The sequence below is a fragment of the Archocentrus centrarchus genome, unplaced genomic scaffold (genome assembly GCF_007364275.1).
Source record: "Archocentrus centrarchus isolate MPI-CPG fArcCen1 unplaced genomic scaffold, fArcCen1 scaffold_41_ctg1, whole genome shotgun sequence".
Taxonomy (NCBI): Eukaryota; Metazoa; Chordata; class Actinopteri; order Cichliformes; family Cichlidae; genus Archocentrus; species Archocentrus centrarchus.
In genome coordinates, this window is record NW_022060267.1 from 10,658 (window position 1) to 30,131 (window position 19,474).

Consider the following 19,474-nt stretch of genomic DNA (forward strand, 5'->3'; position numbering starts at 1 on the left):
TTACCACCTGGAACGATCTCAGTCTAACATTACCGCCTGCTCGGCTTCATACAGACAGTCCTGATGAGTTAACCTGTGTCAGTGGACTGAGGGAGGAAACCCCAGAGGATCCAGCCAACCACAGACTCAGAACCTTCTTCCAAACATCATGGTGGTTATAGTCTGAGCTTCTGCAGCAGATATCACAGTAACATCTTTAAAGAACACGAATCCTGAAAGCTGGACTTTCCTCTAAAGAACTGATCAGTGTTGTGCTGTTTGAAGTGTTAAACCAGAAGCTGGATCAGAACCAGTTTCCTTCACCATCCCTGATGCCACTCCCACCTCCACAATGCGCCGCAGAGCTCAGCTCTGACCGAGAGTGAAAGATATCAGCGACCTTTAGAAGTTAGCAAACAGACACATTTTTCCATTTTCACTCTTTAATGTTTGTTTTATATAGAAAACATCTTTAATGGAATTACAGCTAGAAAGGCAGGGTAAACCCCACCGTGACCTCTAACCTCTCACCCCCAGTTGAAGGGTGAGGGGCCTCCGGGGTCATCAGGTGTCAGTCAGTTGCCGCAGCAACAGAGGGGAAGGCAGCGTGAGGCTTTAGTTGATCTTTGGGTGGCGGAAGTCTTTGCCGGCGAACTTGGCCTTGTCTCCGAGCTCCTCCTCGATCCTGTAGGTCAGAGGTCAGGTTAGCTGTGCTTTTATTTTGTGAACAAAGAGCCTATGCTTTTACGTTGGCATTTTCAGAGTTCTTACCTCATCAGCTGGTTGTATTTGGCCAGACGCTCTGATCTGCAGGGGGCACCGGTCTTAATCTGAAACAAAGAGGCAGAATAAGGTTCCTGCTGGAGTTTGGGGGCTTCTCTTCCCTCCAGTGACCCTTTTTTTTTTTTTTTTTTAAACCATATAAGCTTCCAAATGATCCAAATCCTGCTTCTTTAGGTCCTTTATGTAGAGTACATGAGCCAGTAAAGATTCAACAATCTCTGAACAGATGTCCACATCTGGAGAATCTGGTTAGAGAAGGATTTGGTTCAGGAAACGTTCGGATTCCAGTTTGTTTATTGACCAGTCGCGTTTCATCCCTTCATTCCACACAGACAGGTAAACTGAGTGGGAAGGAATGAAGGGACTGCAGGTAATCAAAAACAGGTCATTGATTAAGATTTGTCCAAAACATGGGCAGTGGCCCACAGAGGTCAGGGAGTCCCAGGTCCTGACGTACCTTCTCTGGGAGGGGACCAGATCTGATGGTCTCTTAGCTCTTAAAGCTTTATGATCCGAGTTTGACTGAGAAAAATCAGTCCTGCAGCCATTTACCGACTCTGATGATAGTTTCCTGATCTATGTGGTTCTCATGAACAGATTATAATCTCAGACTGGCTGATGATGTTTACATACCTGTCCAGTGCAGAGTCCCACCACCAGGTCAGCGATGAAGGTGTCTTCGGTCTCTCCAGAGCGATGGCTGACCATCACGCCCCAGCCGCTGCTCTGAGCCAGCTTACACCTGAGAGACAGATGTATTTAATTCACAGTCCATATCTAACACTGGTCTCAAAGGAAAATTGCAGTAGCTCCGATCACTGTCTTACGCCTGGATGGACTCGGTGACGGAGCCAATCTGGTTGACTTTGAGCAGCAGACAGTTGCAGGCCTTCTTCTCCACTGCCTGCTGGATCCTCTTTGGGTTGGTGACAGTAAGGTCATCTCCTACGATCTGGTTGGAGCAGAAACAGGTGAGTTATGATCATGTTGCTACATTACTGCAATATTTTCTTTCTGGAATCGGGAACCGTACCTGAAACTGTTCTTCCAGGAAGAACCCCAGGTAGAACCAGTTTCAGGTTATGTTCCTGATTCCAGAAAGCTGACAAACATCCTGACCAATATCATGCCTGTAAATACCAAAGTAAAGCCAGCCAGTCACCTTTTGTCATGTGACTGCACACCTCACCTGGATGTCTACGGAGGAGGTGAATTTGGCCCAGTGCTCCCAGTCATCCTGGTCAAATGGATCCTCAATGGACTGAACTGGAGACAGAAACAAAGACATTGAAGAGAAACAGTTTTTACAGCCAAAACACTACAGTGACCCCGACAGGCTGGATGATGCTACTGCACCCAGACTTCAAAACTCCTGAGATTCCCCAAGTTAATTTTATTACTTGATTTCCTTTTTTTAAAATGAGGGGGAAAAAAAACAAAAAACAAACTGCAGGTTAAAAGGTGATCAGTCTTTAAAAGAATTTATTCCTTTATCAGCAGCTGGACCCCCTTAAGTCCAAAGGCCTCTGCTCCCCTCAGTAATTCTAGGGAAAAATCATTACTACAGCAGCAATTCTTTATACAGTAGTTACCAGCTTTACTGGTCACGTTGTCCATGTCAGAACATTTGTTTAATAGTTTCCTAAATGGTAAGGGGTAAATATAACTTAAATCATTTAACATCAATTTGAATAAACTGTTCTACACTCAGGATGTGAGCAGTGCAGCATTATGAGGACGTGTTCATTGCAGCAGCTCTGGCTGTTCTTACCGGGGTAGTTCTTGATGAAGCTGCGGTACAAGTCGCCCAGCTGCTCGCCGCTGATGTGTCTGGATGGGTCGTCGGGGGACTTGAAGTCCAGGTCGTACTTCCCGCTGCGGAAGAACTCTGAGGCGGCCACGTCCATGCCAATGATGATCTTATCGGGGTAACCGGCCTTCTCGATGGCGGTCTTCAGCAGCTCCAGAGCTGTGAGCACAAAAGAGTCACTGATGGAAGCTATTCTGGAATAACTGAAGACAAATTACACAGGATTGTAACATTGCTTATTAGTGTGTTTCTATGAATCAGCTCTGTGATCAGTTCATCTGGGTCAGCTGACTGACCCTGACCTTCAGTTTTAACCACAGCAAAGCAACAGAAGTATACACAAATAAACTCCACATTATCGCACTCAGATTTACACCAACAAAGATAAACTGCACAGTGCAGTCATGGATAGGTGCAGGTCTCACCCTCATTGTTCTCTAGGATGTTGGGAGCAAAACCGCCCTCATCCCCCACATTGGTGGCATCCTTTCCATATTTAGCCTTGATGACGTTCTTCAGGTTATGGTAGACCTGAACACCAAGTAGTGATAGTTAAACAATTCACAGTTTAAAGCAGATACAAATGCAGATACAGATGCAGTCGTGCAGAGTACAAACCTCCGCTCCAATCCTCATGGCCTCATGGAAGTTTGAGGCTCCAACTGGCAGGATCATGAACTCTTGCATGGCCAGTTTGTTTCCGGCATGGCTACCACCGTTAATCACGTTAAAGGCCTGCAGACATTAAAAAGAAGTTAGCCCAACAGTGCGCTAAAGCTTTGATCTCTGGAGCTGAATCATAAAGGTGTCTCTATTGTCCACTAGAGGCTGATTAGACAGTCCCCATAGACTCCCATGTTAATGTCCAACTTTACAGCAGAAATAAACATGTTTACAGCATCACCAGTGCAAACACCAGTTTCCCCCTTCATTTGATCCTAAGCCCCTCCCACTCACAGGGACGGGAAGGATGACATCTTTGTGTCCAGCAAGGTCAGCGATGTGGCGGTACAGGGGAACGCCTTTCTCCGCCGCTCCGGCCTTACAGACGGCCAGCGACACGCCCAGGATGGCATTGGCACCAAATTTGGCTGCAGACAAACACGAGACAGTTACACAGCAGTGCAGGGTCCTCCAGGGTAAAGGAGGCAAAGGGCAGCCACTCTAAAATAGAGCCATGTGGCTCCAACTACACATGTGATTAACCTTCATCTACAGTAGATGTAATATCCTGATTGTAGCGCCTGGATGCAAACCAGTGCCTAGGAATGTGGTGCTTCCAGCTTTGCCTTCACTCGTTTCTCCTCACTTTTCTACGAGTTTGTTTCCTGGTGAATATCAAGTTTACTGGTTTTTGGTTCTTACACCTGAATCTTGTTTGGGGTGGGTTTGCAGCTCCACCCTTCAGAGAAGTCTTTGAAGCGCATTCATGAGGTGCTTTTTGAACTCTTACATTTGTTCTCGGTGCCGTCCAGCTCCAGCATGAACTTGTCGATCTTCTCCTGGTCGACAACACTGAATTTCTGTGGAGCCGGGATGAAATGGTTAGCATTAGCCTGCAGCTGTTAAACTGTATTAGATTAGCACCAAGCTTACATCAGTAACCACAGATACCTTCTCAATCAGCTTAGGGGCGATGTCCTTGTTGACGTGCTCCACAGCCTTCACGGTACCTGCAGGGACACGAGGAAAATTGAACATTTGAACTACTGGAACAATTTAATTCTCTGAAGGTGGTTAAACATTAATCTGCTCATTTGTTACTCAATAACTTTGATTTAATGATTGTTTTTGCTTTTATTGAGTTTGCTCTTTTTATTAAAGTTTACAGATTCCATTTGTTCAGCCTGTGTGTTTCTGATCAATATGTGCCTTTGGAATAAAACTCCTGCAGAGAAACAGGCATTAGCCTTGATAAATGCAGCATTTATCCCTGCCCCCTGCCATTTGGCTCCGCCTACCTTTGCCCAGGTAGCGGGTCTTGTCTCCATCACGGAGCTCCAGCGCCTCGTGGACTCCAGTTGAAGCGCCGCTGGGAACGGCAGCCCTGAACAGACCTGAGATGCAGTTTGACCGTCAGGTTACTGAACTTCTGCAAACAGGAAGTGCGTCATGCTCAGTTCAAAGGTAACGGTGGCTCACCTTTGGCCGTCCACAGGTCCACCTCCACGGTGGGGTTTCCTCTGGAGTCCAGAATCTCGCGAGCGTGGATCTTGGTGATGGACATCCTGACTGCAGGAGGAGACAGAAGCAGCTGTTACACTGAGTTTACATGAAGAGCTGTCACCCACTCTGGTGTCAATAAAGCTTTAGGATTCATTTGAATGTTAACAGGCATGACTTTAAAAAGAAGAAGCTCCCCATGAACAGGACCTGCTGCAGAGATCCTGTGTAATGCCATCACGCCTCCATGATGACCTCCCTTACCAGACTCTGCCCACAGAGCCAATCACAGCCCTGCACTCCTGATTGGCAGCCACAGGGCTGCACCAGAGAGAGGGACAAACCATTCTGCAGACAGGAGGGGGGGGGGTGTCGTCCCTGTGTGGGTTATTTATACTAACGCAGCTGCGTGGGAGCCTTTGACCTTTTCCCCTGACCTTTCAGCAGAGGTCATGACTTCCTCCCTGCTGGTCTTGAGTTACACAGACTCTTATTAATGCTCCTGACATTTGAAGAGGCATTTGTGACCGAGCTGATATTAGCCTGCGATAACTCAAGCCTGGTGCATATGACCCGCTTCACCTCAGAGCTGAAGGTCTCGGGGCCGAGTCAGAGACCGCTCAGACTCCTGCTCCGGTCCTCCTGTGAGCGGGTTCATTCACAGCGGTCGTCACGTGTGTGTTATGTAAGAGCATTTGTGTGTCAGGCTGAACAGCTGAGCTCTTACACTGATGGCCTTTACAAACACATGCTCCCAGTTTAACTCAGTGCAGTGAGCGTGGGTCAGCCCTGCCTCAGATCTGCTTTCAGGCTGAGTAAACTCTAACAGCTGCTCTCTGACAGAGGCTCGTACACTGGAGGCGCTGCGGCTCCAACTTTATTTAAACCCTGAGACTCAGACGCATTACAGTAAATGTTTCTCCTGTACACAGTCTGGGTTCATCTGATTGTTCCTGATTTTATCCAAACAGAATCACTGAATCCAAACCTTCAGGAGACGTTTGCAGTCAGTGGAACTTTGTTAAAGTCACATTTTGGTCCAAATTCAGCAAACTTTAGGTTCAACTGCTGATTCCACATGTGCACTTAAAGTTTAGATACCTGCCCCCTGCAGACTGCTGCTGCTGCAGGGGGCTTTTGCTGCTGAAGTGCTCACAGCAGTGAGGTTCCTGCAGGACGGGAACTCGTTTCCTCTCATTTTCAGAGCGAGTTGGCAGTTTCAGCTGTCGTGTATGGATGGTATTAATACAGAACACAGCTTAGTCTCAGGCAGGCGGGCCGAGGCCTCCTCAGGCTGCTCCAAGACCAAACCTGAAGACACCTAAATCTAAACCAAGCAGTCAGTTCAGCTCACCATCAGGGTGGAGGAGGGCACACCTGTAGTGTTCTGGAGGTCTTTGATTGCACACTGCAGTACAGATCTGATCTGATTCAGTCTGAGCTCAGTCAAGCCCACTGTAACCCCAGCAGGAGCTCTCTGAATGCTGGCATGTGCAGATTTGCAGAAGAAAACCTCTCACACATCCTTTGAGGTCTGCAGAGCAGAGGGGTTAAACCAAAGTTAACCCCAGTGGGGGCAGCGCATCTGCCTGCAGGGAGCCTTTGATCCAGGCCTGCACAGCTGGCTGATGCTCCAGCTGCTGGAGCATCAGCCAGCTGTGGAGCAGAGGTTCTAACACAGACGTGGACCACCGAGGGCTGACGGAGGCAGCGCCTTACTTTAACATGAATGCTGTGCCTCCATCAGCCTTCAGAGCATGAGCTCACTGGACTTTATAAAGTTAAAGTTGTGAGGAGGACAAACTGGTTTTCCTCACAGGTTTCTACTCATGCAGCTCTGATACAGCAACGTCACTGAGGGCTTAAGACCCCCCCGCGCTACCACACCCCTGCCACCCACACCCTCAGGAGGAGGGCACGGCTCATTATGAGGAGCTGATGGACTTTTCTACACCCAGAGTCACGCTGAAACCACCACTCCTGATCCTGAGCAGCTGCACAGAGAGATCTACGGATCTCTCCTGAATGCTGGGAAAGCAGCAGCTCAGACAGGAAACAGTACTCTTACAGAATAAAGTGACTCAAAGAAAGCAGAGATTATCAGACAGAGAAGAGCTCACTTACACGGAAAAGATAACAGCCATGCAACAAGTAGAAACCTGAGTGAAAAACAGAAGCCGAGTCTTTACTAAATGTAGTAAAACATGATGCCTTTAATGTGAAAGGTCTGATTCAGGAAGTGCTGCTGTGGAGTTGATGTAACCTGCAGTTCTGAACTCATGGGGGTTTAAACTCTAAAGATTCACTTTAAAGGTCCCTCGTGGACCCACAGAGGCCATCTGTCTGCCTGCCTGTCTGCCTGTCTGCCTGCCGGTCTGTCTGCCTGTGGACTTTGAGCCTCTCCCGTCTGTCTCTCAGCTCTGTGACCTTCAGCCACTCAAAGTCAAACCATTCAAACTTTGTTCCTCTTCCTGCTTCAAACAGGAACAAACTGAGCCTCAGAAGAGGAACTCCTCTAACTCAACTCCTCAGCAAAACTTCTGCAAACTGAACTTTCAGAGTAAAAGTCCAGAAAGCTGCAAACAAACCAGAAGCAGACTGAGCCAGAAACAAACAGGAAGTGGTTTTAAGAAGTCCCCGAGCAGATCCCCGAGTCATCTGCTGTCCCAGCTTACCTGTCAGGTGCTGTTCAGAGGAGGTGAGCGAGCGAGGAGGCCGTCTGTCGGTCTGACTGACGTGGAAAGTGTCTGTCTGTCCCCCTGCAGGGCTTTTATAGCCTCCCCCTGCAGCAGGAGGAGGAGGAGGAGGAGGAAGCAGGGAGTGTGTGCATGTGACGGGACGAAGGCAAACAGAAAAACCTCTGAGCTTTAGTTACTGCTCAGATCTGTGTTTGCACTCAGTTCTTCGTCTGCTCTGTAAGGACTGCAGTCCTGTTCCAACTCCTAAAAATTATTCCGGTTTCTTCCGGTCTCTGCCTCCCACAGAGCCAAGTGGAAAATCACCGGCAGTACACACAATCCAGGAAGTGTTGGGGACTCAGGTACAGCACACCTTCCTGTTCACCAGGAGCTCAGAAACACCTTAAAGCTGGCGTGGAGTTAATCCAGAAACAGCATCTTCATAAAGTCCCTGATGACAAAACATTAAGCACAGCCTGCAGCAGCATAAACAGCCCCGTATCATAAAAACACACTCAAATCCTTCAGAAACATTTAAGGAAAAACTCAATAAATAAAACCCTGCTTTGAACACACAGGAACAACTAAAAGGAGAGCACGCTAAAACAGAAGAGCTCGGTGAGGTCATGATCACACAGAGGAGTCAGGATGCTGAAATAATGCAGGAAAAAGGCTCTGTGAAGGGCTCAGTGATGATGATGATGATGGTATGGAGTTATCAAAAAGCATCCTGACTGCTGCTCACTTCATTAAAAACACTCATCAGAATGAGACTCGTTACCATCGCTGAGTGCATCATTGGACTGATGCTCCCTCCGAGGAGACCCAAACACTCAAAGAGTGGCAAGAGTAATCTGATTACTTTAAAGGTATAGTTACCTAGAGAGCCTGTTTTCCATGCTGTGATGCACCCACACCTCCCTCCTCCTCATGGTGTGTTTGTTCATGAGGACCATTCAGGACTGAGAGGTCCATGAAAACAGAAACAGCTGCAGCCTCTGAAGTTCACATTTTACTTTGTTTGTTTTCATGCATCTTTTTTGTGTGTTTGTGACTTTAATGCTGTTTGTAGCTCAGTGTCTTAAACTGGCTCCTCCCACCCTGCTCAGGTTTGAGAGTTTGATCACCTGACGGCGCTAATCAGGCCTAACCTGAACCTTTCAGTCCCACCCGTGCTCACAAACCTGCAGCCATGTTAGCTATCAGAGTTAAACTGCATAAGGCTTGGAGTTTGCATCATTAGAGGCGTGGCCTGTGGTGAACAGGTAGATGGTGACACAGGCAGCTGTAGCTGCTGTCTGTCTGCTAGGCTTCACCTCAGCTAACTGGAGTCCGTGAACTAGACCTCTGACTACACAGTTTTTAATATTTTTGATATTGTTCCCTCACTCACAACCAGCATGCGCTGCAGTCTCTTTTTCAGTCAGCACAGGTGAGACGGACAGGCGAATGGACAGAAGATGGACAGGTGACTTTGACTGTGCCCAAAGGTTTGAAGAATCTTAAGTTCCAGCAGATGATCATGTACAGAGAACAAAAGCATAAATCAGCCCCAAAGTCACGAGACTGCAGGAAAGTGTTGTTGTGTTACTCTCTGAGGGCTCAGTGAACTACAGTGACCGCCCCCCACTACCCACAGAGAAGGTTAAAGTTCACCTAAAGGGGAAATGTGAGACCAGCTCAGCATTCACTGCAAAGGGCAGTAACCCCAGCACACACACACACACACACACACACACACACACACACACACACCTTACCCTTTACTCTCACCTTTAACTGTACTTCACACACCAAGTGGCTGCACGCCGGCCTGTCCGGCGTCCCCAGTGCCTTTACTAAATATAACTGCACTTTATCGGAGGAGGGGGAGGGGCATGTTATACATGCTGTAGGTCCTCCTGCTGCAGCACTCTATTTGATTCTACTGGGTCAATAAAATAACACTGGAACTTCTGGCACCTCTCTAAATAACTGCCACATGTAACTGTACAGTAACAGTACCACATGCTGCACTACGAGTAGCAGTGGTAATAATCATTATGTTTTAATACTGCTTGTAGTTGTAGTAGTATTACCAGTACTCGTAAGTCCTTGTGCGAGCTTATACTGGATTTTAAACACACACACACACAAGTTTGTCTTTATGGATTTGTGGGGATCCTTGTTTGCACATGTTCCCAACTAAAAACTGAACTTTCCCAGCTAGCACTGGTATCCCTGCTAGCACAGGTGCAGGTATCCTGTATGTGGTTTATCACTCAGATACCTGCTAATCAGTAACCTTCACATAAAATCCCAGAATTTCACTCACCAAAACTGGCGCTCAGACTTCTGGGACAACATGTTTAAACACTTTAACATGGGAGTCTGTGGGGACTGATTCACTGATGGAACCCCAAGTGGATATTAGAGGAACTGCAGTTTTTGGCACTTCAGTTCTCTGGCAAAGAGAAAAATGGAGGTTGTCCAACATTCATTTATTTAAATAAACTGTTGGATAAACTGTTTATAATGTGATGTGGTTAATCTCTTTTTTGTAACTGACAGAAGCTGAACCATTTCCCCTGTTAACATACAGCAGATTCATTACTGAATATAAAGATAAATTAAAAATGTATATATAGCAATTATCAGCATATGAATTTACCTGCTGCACATGTAGGTCTGTGTTTCCAGTTTCTTTAAGAATGATGATCGTCACATAAGACATGAGATGCATCACTAAGACTTTTTATTTTTTGAAAGAGGCCTGAGCTATACTGTCAGCTACACCTCCTCACTGCTTAGAGTTGCTCTAACTCACTGTTAAGCTGTCCATGCTAACATGTTTGAGGTTCTGAGTGAACCCTTGTGAATATGTGCCCTGGCTTTAAGGGTCTGATTCAGGTCAGGGGGCCTTTGATGAAATCCCTACATGTGTGGGTGCCTAAGCTTACACATTTTTCTTTGCAAGAGCCAGTATAAGTTTTAAACCAAAAATAATAAGGACACTTCTACATTATGAGGCTATTTCAGACATCCCTCACTCCTTCAAAGGACTCCTTGAGGTTCAGACCTGGTTTTAAGACTTAAATTAAGGAACCTGATAAGGCACTAGGTCAGTGCTTCTCAATTATTTTCTGTTACGCCCCCCCTAGCAAGAAGAAAACTATTCGCGCCCCCCACTCCCCACTGTGACTATCCATCTCTGCATAACATTTTATCCTTATTAACATTAAAGAAAAAAAGAAAGACATATGGTCAAACTTACAAAGAATAACTTTATTAAATCGTGTCTGCAACAGAAAAGATTTTAAGTGCATCATTGCCTGAAATTAAAAATAAATAAATCCTTGTTTAAACTGTAAACATGTTTGACCAACTAGACACAGCAAACACACCGGTCTTTCCTCTTCTCCAACTGTAGTGACAGTGAAGCCAAGCGCTAAATACGCTTCGTCGTATTTCCTCGTCTTAGCTTTCGGGTGACTTTCTTTTGTCTCATTATCTTTGTCTCTCTCCGCTTTTCTTTTCATCCCTGTTAAAAACGTTTTCATGTTGGGGGTTGTTATGTTGAATAACGGAGGCTATAGGCAGAACGCAGTCGGAGCTTTCTGTTGACTCAACACTGTTAACCAAGGTAAACCTGTTGTCTTGTAAGTCGTAAAATGTTGCACTGTCGCAAACGTGACAGAAGTAACAATGACAGCGCCACTGCCGCCTACTGTAGTGGATGCGCAATTACACTTTATACTAGTACGGCCCCCCAAAAAAAAGCCTGTTCCCCAGGGTCACACGCGCCCCCCCAGGTATCGCACCGCGCCCCCCAAAGGGGGCGCGCCCCACTATTTGAGAACCACTGCACTAGGTTAACATGTGGTCCCACACGTGTAAAAAGACAAATGTCTGGGTTTTTTGGTTTTTTTTTGCAAGCTCCAGTGTCAGTCTGAGTCCAAAATAAACATGAGGCCATCCTTGAAAGGACTCTTTGAGGATTCAAGCCTGGTTCTAGTGTTAGATTTATATTAGGTGACCTGATGTCACCCTACAGAGGACAAATTTGGGTCACTTGTTAACCATGAAGCTGGACTCTTCGAGGGTTCAAACCTGGTTTCAAAGTATAAGTGTAATTTAGAAGGGACTATGTGAAAGATGGAGGACATTTGTGCATCTTTTTTATGGAGTCAGCGCAGCCTTTCCTGCTTCAGAGGACATTTTGAGGGTTCATACTTGGTTTTAAAGTTATGGTTTAGGTTTAGGACCTGATAAGGCAGCATGTTGGCACAGGTCCCCATGTGTGTGCAAAGATAAACCTGGGTGTGTGAGTGGGTACCTGTGCAAGATAAACCAGAGCAGAGTGAGCATGTGAGGACACTGATTTATTATGAGGACAGCGCTGCCTTTTCTCCTTCTGGAGGTTCAGGCTTTGAGGCTTTGAGGCTCAAGCTTCGGTCAGGGGGCCTGATAAGGCACTAGGTTAACAGGAGTCCCCACTTATGTAGAAAGACAAACACAATGAAGGGTCCATCCGTCCAAACCAAACATTAGGGGTGATGTATGTAAGTGTACAATAATTCAGTTCACAGAAGTCACCTGAAGCTGTAGTGCACACACACACACACACACACAGACACACACACAGAGTGTAAGAATAACCATGTTTGTTTTATTTCTTTCAGGTGTGCAGCTGGTTTCCACAGAGCTCTGACTGGACGCTGGTCCGTCTCCACTGTAAAAAAACATGCTAACACTGCCTCCCTGTTTTAAACATGAGGTGTACATCAGGTCATGTGTGGACAGGCTAACAGCTGCAGAGATAAAATGCTCTCATTCACCTCTCGCAGCAGGAAATACACCTGAGGATTAAAATGCTTAAAAAAAACAAAAAAAAAAAACTACAGAAGCTCAGAGGTTGAAACGCAGGGAGGAGGGGGGGGTGGCGTCCGACTCGTGTGCCGATGAAGGAGGTAAAGGTGGCCGTGTTGTCTTAATAACCAGCTTTCCGCAGGTGTTCCACCACGGTGTGAACCTTGTTGGACACCTGTCCACCAGAGGCATCTTTTGTGCCCATGGCTATGACTATTGCTATGGAGACAGGAAGGAAGCAGGTGAGACCGGAGGTTGAAACTGAATTTAAAGGGTAAAAATCCACGCAGTCAGTGGGAATGTCTTACCTTGTTTTGTCTTCCCGACACAGATGCTGTACGTGTTTCCTTCAGCATCTGCTGCAGTCTTCACGTCCATCGCAAACATCGGGTCTACGTCCAGCTGGTCTCGGATCAGCCGGCACCTCCTTCCGGCGATATAAACGCCGTTCTGAGCGAAGCTCGATCGGTCGCTGGCACACAGCTTCTTGATCTCATCAGCCTAGGACAGGGACAGAGAGAGAAGTTAGTGGATCCGATCAATCGAGTCCTCCACATTCCCAGCCACCCTGAAGTACCCACCAGGACCAGCATGCACTGCTGCCCTTTTCCTGCCTGTGTTTGTCTAAATTTGAGGATAAGAGCAGCTCCAGAGTATCACACACAGACAGACAGGAAGCTACAGATTATCAGGCAGAGAATTAAAAACTGATTAAAATGAAACATGATGTGGAGCAATGAGTTCGATGATGCTGCAGAGATGCTGCTGCATGAGGAGACGGGGCGTTCTGGCTCATTTGTTTGTGTTGTTCCAGCTAGAATCTGAACAAATAAACTCTGTTTGTGCTGCTCATTAAACTCTAGTTTTACTGGTTTGGCTCAGTTTTGTTGCTGTGTCACAGCTCAAGTGCTGCCGGCCCAGTTCAGAGACACGCCGCTAACCAGTGCTAACAACCGCTAACCAGTGCTAACAACCGCTAACCAGTGCTGTGCTCCGTTACATATTTAAACGTGAAGATTAAATATGATCAAATATTTTTTTTATTGTCATTGTACCAAGTTTTTGGATTTAAGCATTTATTTATCTATTGACTGATTATGTTATTATTTTGATTATTGGTTTTAGTTTCATATACGTCAGCTACATTGATAAACTAATTTTTAAATCTGTATTTTGTTAAACTCATAGTTGATAAATTCAGTATTTTAGTTGTTATCCGGTGTGTGTGCTCTGTAATGATGCAGAGTGTGTTCCTCACTCTGCTGTGATGAACTGGTTCTTGTATGTGAGAGCTGAGGTCTGACAGAGCAGAAACAGAGCTGAATCAGGTGGAGAGCGCGCTGACAGCAGCTTTCACGTCTGTCACGTTCCTGTACTCATTTAACCTTTGAAGTATTTCCGCTCAGAGGGAAAAACTTTCCCTTCCTTTCTGGTAATCGGAGCGAGCTTCCGTAACGCTGAGGCCGGCGGTGTTTTCCAGCAGCTGGGAGGGCGGCTCTGAGAGGAAGCAGCGCTCAGGTGCCTTCAAAGCTCACGGCTCATTCATCTTCATCAAATTAAACTGAGACGAGCTCCAGAAGAAGAGCAGCTCAGGCCTCCTGCTCTGCTGCATGCTGGCATTTAAACATCGCTCTGCTTTGGGACGACTTTTCTGAGAGTGAAGGAGGAGCGAGGAGAAAGAATGTGAAGGCGACAAGTCAAGACACGAACACACACACACACACACACACACACACACACGCTGCTGCCTGCACAGGCAAAACCACTTCCCGAAAAACCATCACCCAATCAGAGAGCAGACCTGTAGGGAGCATATTCTCTATGCAGTGTAACACACACACACACACACACACACACACGGGAACTAACATTTAAAGTAAAAACTGTAAAAAATAAACTAACCCTGCAGGTGTATGTGTGACATTGTGCAACACTCCACCTCTCACCTCACCGTGCACGCATGCGTGCGTGTGCGCGCGCGCATGTGTTTGTGTGTGTGTGTGTGTGTGTGCGCGTGTGTGCATGTGTGTGCGTGTGTGTGTGTGTGTGTGTGTGTGCGCGCGCGCGTGTGTGTGAGAAACAAGAAGTGATCGCTCTTCTTCCTGTATTCACTGTTTTTGACACTGTCTCCTTATATGGCAGTCAAACCAAAGCACAAACACCCGGAAACTACCAGAAACCCACAACCGTTACCCTGCTGCACACACAGCCCCCTGCACAAAAACTGAAACATTTGTGTCCCGCTGAACGCTGGTTAACAAAAACTAATCAGATGCTGGCAGCCACTGAGCCGGGTTTTACAATAAAGAGCAGAAATCCACCCCATGAAAACCACATTCCTGCTTCCTGGAACCCGACTACAGTCTTAAACAGTAAAGTCGTGTTAAAGTGCATCAAAAGTAACAAATACATCTTCAAAAATGTCACATTTAGTCAAACTGAGGAACTTTATGCACATAAAACCTGGATCTGTAAATGAGCTCCAAACAGGGAAAAAAAGGGAAATTAGCTACTTTTAAAGCTGTTTGTAGTCAGCCGCTGACCCGAGCTGCCTCATCTGCTCGCTCATCAACTTTCCCCTTCAAAGACAAGCTTCACATTTCTTTTTTCAAACCTGGATGACACGTGTGTTTTCCTGCAGTGCCTGAACACAGCACTGAGAGCGGGAAGTGAACTAGCCGGCCAACAACCTGAACACGCCCAAAGCCCAAGAAGAAGAAGACACAGACATGCAAACTAACAGCCTGTTTGCAACTGTGGGGCACAAAGTCAGGAAAGTTTCCTACGACAGAAAACCAGCCAATGGGCTGAAGTATGTACAGGTGATGTCACCTGTCAGAGCGTCTTACTTTAGTTTAATGGCGTTTTAAAACTCTCAGCAGCAGCTTTTAAAGGAGGAAGTGGAATTTTTTATAGTGTGCTGACAAACACTGAGCAGTTTGTAGAGACAGGAACAGGAACTCTGTGTGTATGTGTGTGTCTGTGTGTCTGTGTGTACCGTGACTTGCAGTGTGCCGGCCCAGACGCTCTCCTGCCCAGATGTGCAGCCACAGATGGCAGCTTGTGCCACCGGGGCCGTCCCGCTCTGGTCGGCTGTCTTCATGCTGTCGATGTAGGCGTTCCACGACATCCTGATCAAGAACACACACACTGATCAACAACCCGCATTCACAATCACTAAATCAATACCTCCCTCTGCTGTGTGTGATAGGGAGAGGGGGAGGGAGAGCATGTCAGCTTACCTGTGCAGGTAGAGTCTTGGGTGTGAAGAAGAAGAGAGAGAGCAGTCGAATGCAGAAAGGAGGAAGAAGAGTCGTCTTTTATAGGCCCGGCCACTCCCAGCCTGCAGGCGGCTTCCTGTCTTAGTGTGCCCTCCTCTCAGCCTCTGTCACTCTGCCTCCCACTCTCAACACCTGGGAAGTAAAAGAACAAGGAAGTGACACTCACACCTAGAAACACACTTTAAAACTGCAGTCCTGTAACCTGCTGAGCTGTAGTTGGACAGTCTCTGTCCCAGAGGAGCGCCCTAATGAAATTACATTCATAACCAAGCGGCGCCCTGCAGGGCTGAAAAATCCACCTGCAGTCCCGCTAACGCCCACCAGAGGCTCCAGCACTGAGGCAGCCCCATAGACTCCCATGTTAAAGCTTTCCCGCAGAAAGAAGCATGTTTACAGCTGATACAGAAACTGATTTGGTCCTTCATAACAGCTGGTTCTGTAACTCACCTGTTTAGATTAGATTCAAGTATATGTCCTTTTACTCTGGAAAAGCATCTGCGTATCAAACCAGGTGTGAGTAAAAATAAGCTTCAGTTTCACACAGAGAAACAGGAGTTTAATGAGTCGGGAACAGATATATAAACCGAGAACAGAGCAGAAAATGGGGCGAGGAGGAGTATCTGTGCGTACACATGGATAATAAGCCTCTAAAGGTCTCACCTGGAGCATTTTCCACTCAGATCAGTTTTTGTCAGCAGCAGAGATACTGAGAGTAACAGAACCCCACATGGGCGTTCCACAGGGCTCCATCATCGGGCCTCTACCTTTTATTCAGATTTAAATTATATTCTTGTTTGTAAAAGCACAACTGGAATAAAGTTTAAAGATTGCATTATTAGGGGCGTGGCCTCTCTGACTGACAGGTGGATGGCAACACAGGGGGCTGTAGCTGCTAGCTGTCTGCTAGCTTACCCTCAGCTAACTGTCCTGAACTGGACCTCTGGACCATGTTGGTGCTGTTGGAGCTTTTGCAATCATCCGACCAATAATATGGCTGCTGTGGCTTCACTGGACTAAGAAGGCAGAGCTCTCACAGTCTGGGGATGTACAGTCTTTAGCATTAGCTACTAACTTAGCACTCCACCCTCTCTCACTTGTGGCTCAAAACAAAACCAAACGGTGGCAGTTTTGATGGAGTAGAACTGTTTCAAACTGAACGCAGTGAGCTGTGAATTAACTTGAAGATTTGATTGCTGTGCTACTTTCTGTAATTTGTGAACTTTAGCATTTGCTGAGCCTCTGATCATAAAAATACATTTCAGAGTGAGCAGACCGGCGTCAGCATGTTTGTTTCTGCTGTAAAGATGGACTCAGTGGTGGAGCTTTGAGTGGACATCTGAGGAACTGTAGACCTGCCTTCACTGATGGTCAGCCTGCACCTTTACTAACTAAGCAGCCAACCTCAGTCTCTCAGTGAACGAGTGCAGATGAAGGATTGTGAGGTGTGAGCAAGAAGCTGCTGAGAAACTTGTCTCAAACAAACCACTTCCTCCCGAGTCGTTTCACTTCGCCTCCACGCCCACTCCCACGGCTGCCTACTTGGTGCACCTCACATCCAGAGACATTAAAACATGTGAGGGACGTATTAAAGTTAACCTTCATCGACCTCTAACTGTTAACTCTAGAGGGCAGCGAGCTCACTCACAGCTGAAGTGCATTATGGGAGCTGCAGTTCAACAGAGGTGCGCCTGTAGAAAGCCACAGTGTCTCTATCTGCTCGCACACGCTGCATACCTCAGGTTAACACACACATACCTGAGCCAGTTCAGGCCTGTGTGTCAGCAGCATGTTTGAACACGGTGGTCATACTTCACAGTACGCCCACCCCGCCACAGCATGTGCTTCACTGAATGAGGCCTTTATCAGGCTGGAATCTGCAACATGAGCACACACACTAACTCCAGGCTTTTGCATTTCTGAGGACTGAAGTGTGTGTTTTAAAGTGAGGCCTGGGAAACAAGTCCAACAGGTACAGGGTCTCTTCATTTGACCTCTGACCCCAGGCAAAAAGCTTGGTGAAGAATGAGAAGCACACAGAGCCATGAGCCAGCTGTGAAGGGAGAGGAGGTGCAGTGACTCAGGCAGGACGGGTTCATACAGGCCGACAGGTACAGTATGAGTACCCTGAGGAGACGCTCTCTTTGTGCCTCTGTGGCAGGATGCAGGAGGCCAAAGCTCCTTCACTCTGAGTTTAACTGACAGAGTGAAGTCCACTCTCTGCCTTTCCCCACTCATAAGCTGCTGCACTTCATGTCTGATGATGCAGTACCGCATCCATCACGTTCTGACGTGACTCAAACTGAATGATGCACACAGGCATGAAGGCTGAGGGGTCTGCACCATCAGAGAGCCCATTCAAAACCTCCAAAGTCCCTTTGGGCTCTCAGAGGAGGGACAGAAAGTGCTGCTGTGGTTGTTAGCAGGGCTTAAAGTGGGGTTTAGTGGGTGGGGAACCCTGAACAGCGTGAGGGAAAGAATCACTTCAATAACTTGTAGCTGCTGTGGGTTCCTCTGTGTGCGGGCTGTGGTCAGCTGACTGGTTTCCTGCTCTTTAACTGGCTGAGTTACATGAACTTTAACAGAGACCACGAAAGGCTGGGATACAGTTCTCACAGTTAGCCTGTTGTCATGTCACCTTTGTGTGACTTTGACCATGTGGCAGTGGTGCAGTGGCCTTCGCCTTGCAGTCAGAAGGTTGCAGGTTTGAGCCCCTGTACCTGCGTTGGTTCCTTGAGCGAGACACTTAAACCACATTGCCTAAAGGTAGCACCGGTCTCTGGCTGCATGACCGCAGATGCTCGTCTCTGGATGAGTGATCTGGAACCATCATTTCGTTGTGTGCGCACAGTGACAATGAGTTGAATCCAACATCTAACCATGAACAGCACAGCAGTGTGAGCTTTACCACAATAATGCAAACTAATCAGTTTAGCCTGCCTCCACCTCACTGCCTCATCATGCATCCTGTGAAAAACTCTAAGTTTCATGACATGAAAAAATCATAAAGCAGGAAATCATTCCAAAAACTGAATTCCTCACAGCGTCCTCTGACTCATCGTTAGCATCGTTTAGCCTTTTCTACCTGCTGCTCACAAGCACGTGTTAGAGGTTTTATTTGAAACCTTTGAAATGAGCTGCCACTGAAACACAGCGAGTCTGCTGATGTTCAGCAGTGATGAAGGCCTGCCAGGCTGCAGCACACGATGGGGAGTTAATCTGCGCCTCTGATTTAACTCCCCATGAACAGAAGCAGCCTGGACGCTCTCCTGGCTCGCTGTGACTCCGGGTGTGGACGAGAGGGTGGAGTGTATAGTTATAGCACACAGCACCATCTGCAGCGCAGCCTTCACAGATAGCCATCAGTTATTTCTGCTGCGATGAAGCCAAAGGTCACCGTGATGTGAGCCAGGCGGCGTCGTGCAGAGCGCCGTTATGTGACGCTGATTTGCATTTACAGACGGATCCACGCCGAGCGAGCGGGAAGAAGCAGTTCTGAGTGGTTCTGGGCTTTCATTAAGCTCTCTGCTGTGAGGCTCATTTAGAGAATCCTCACAAGCTGATTAGATCAAATCGAAACATCCTGCACGCTGTGTGCGGGGCTCTGATGCAGCACAGACACACACCGAGTCCACAAAGCTCTTAATGGAGAAGCTGCTCAGCTCAGTGTGATCCTTCTGATTCAAACAATCAGATCAGACACGTCGAGGCCTTCATTCAACAGCTCAGCCACCATTTAAGGAGGTCAAAGCAGAGCGCACGCACACACACACACACACACACACACACACACACACACACACACACACACACACACACACACACACACACACACACACACACACACACACACACACAGACGTCCTCAGTAACTGAACTCTTGCTTTCTGACTCAAGTTGAAAGAAGTTGAAGCGAGTAGGAAAGAGGAAGTGGT

The 19,474-nt window shown here is 47.1% G+C and overlaps 2 protein-coding genes across 3 annotated transcripts; both read right to left on the reverse strand.

Moving 5' to 3' along the window:
- Nucleotides 1–404: 404 nt before the first annotated feature.
- Nucleotides 405–7,536, reverse strand: LOC115777013 (beta-enolase). 2 transcript variants are annotated; one of them, XM_030724820.1, is made up of 14 exons: nt 7,411–7,536; nt 4,715–4,804; nt 4,534–4,629; nt 4,187–4,245; nt 4,026–4,095; nt 3,530–3,663; nt 3,191–3,307; nt 2,998–3,103; nt 2,534–2,731; nt 1,952–2,028; nt 1,590–1,714; nt 1,396–1,504; nt 751–809; nt 405–664 (listed from the first exon to the last, which is right to left on the reverse strand). In XM_030724820.1, the coding sequence occupies exons 2-14, from the start codon at nt 4,797–4,799 to the stop codon at nt 595–597; spliced, it is 1,305 nt and encodes a 434-aa protein (XP_030580680.1). In that variant the 5' UTR covers nt 4,800–4,804; nt 7,411–7,536; the 3' UTR covers nt 405–594. The 2 variants fall into 2 exon arrangements, with proteins under 2 accessions (XP_030580680.1, XP_030580681.1); XM_030724821.1 differs by having other exon boundaries at nt 4,534–4,587; nt 4,784–4,804; nt 7,411–7,486.
- Nucleotides 7,537–12,039: 4,503 nt separating this feature from the next.
- LOC115777016 (profilin-1-like) lies at nt 12,040–15,659 on the reverse strand. Its single transcript, XM_030724823.1, has 4 exons — nt 15,504–15,659; nt 15,260–15,392; nt 12,570–12,762; nt 12,040–12,480 (listed from the first exon to the last, which is right to left on the reverse strand). Exons 2-4 carry the CDS (start codon nt 15,389–15,391, stop codon nt 12,383–12,385), a joined length of 423 nt encoding a protein of 140 aa, XP_030580683.1. The 5' UTR covers nt 15,392; nt 15,504–15,659; the 3' UTR covers nt 12,040–12,382.
- Between the last annotated feature and the right edge of the window lie 3,815 nt (nt 15,660–19,474).

Coding starts and splice junctions, on each gene's coding strand:
- LOC115777013 (XM_030724820.1), bottom strand. CDS start 4,799: ATGTCCATCACCAAGATCCACGCTCGCGAGATTCTGGACTCCAGAGGA. Junction 4,630..4,714: donor GGACCTGTGGACGGCCAAAG/GTGAGCCACCGT, acceptor ACTGCATCTCAG/GTCTGTTCAGGGCTGCCGTT. Junction 2,732..2,997: donor CATCCTAGAGAACAATGAGG/GTGAGACCTGCA, acceptor TTGTGCTCACAG/CTCTGGAGCTGCTGAAGACC.
- LOC115777016 (XM_030724823.1), bottom strand. CDS start 15,391: ATGTCGTGGAACGCCTACATCGACAGCATGAAGACAGCCGACCAGAGC. Junction 12,763..15,259: donor CCGGCACACTGCAAGTCACG/GTACACACAGAC, acceptor TCCCTGTCCTAG/GCTGATGAGATCAAGAAGCT. Junction 12,481..12,569: donor TGTCGGGAAGACAAAACAAG/GTAAGACATTCC, acceptor CTGTCTCCATAG/CAATAGTCATAGCCATGGGC.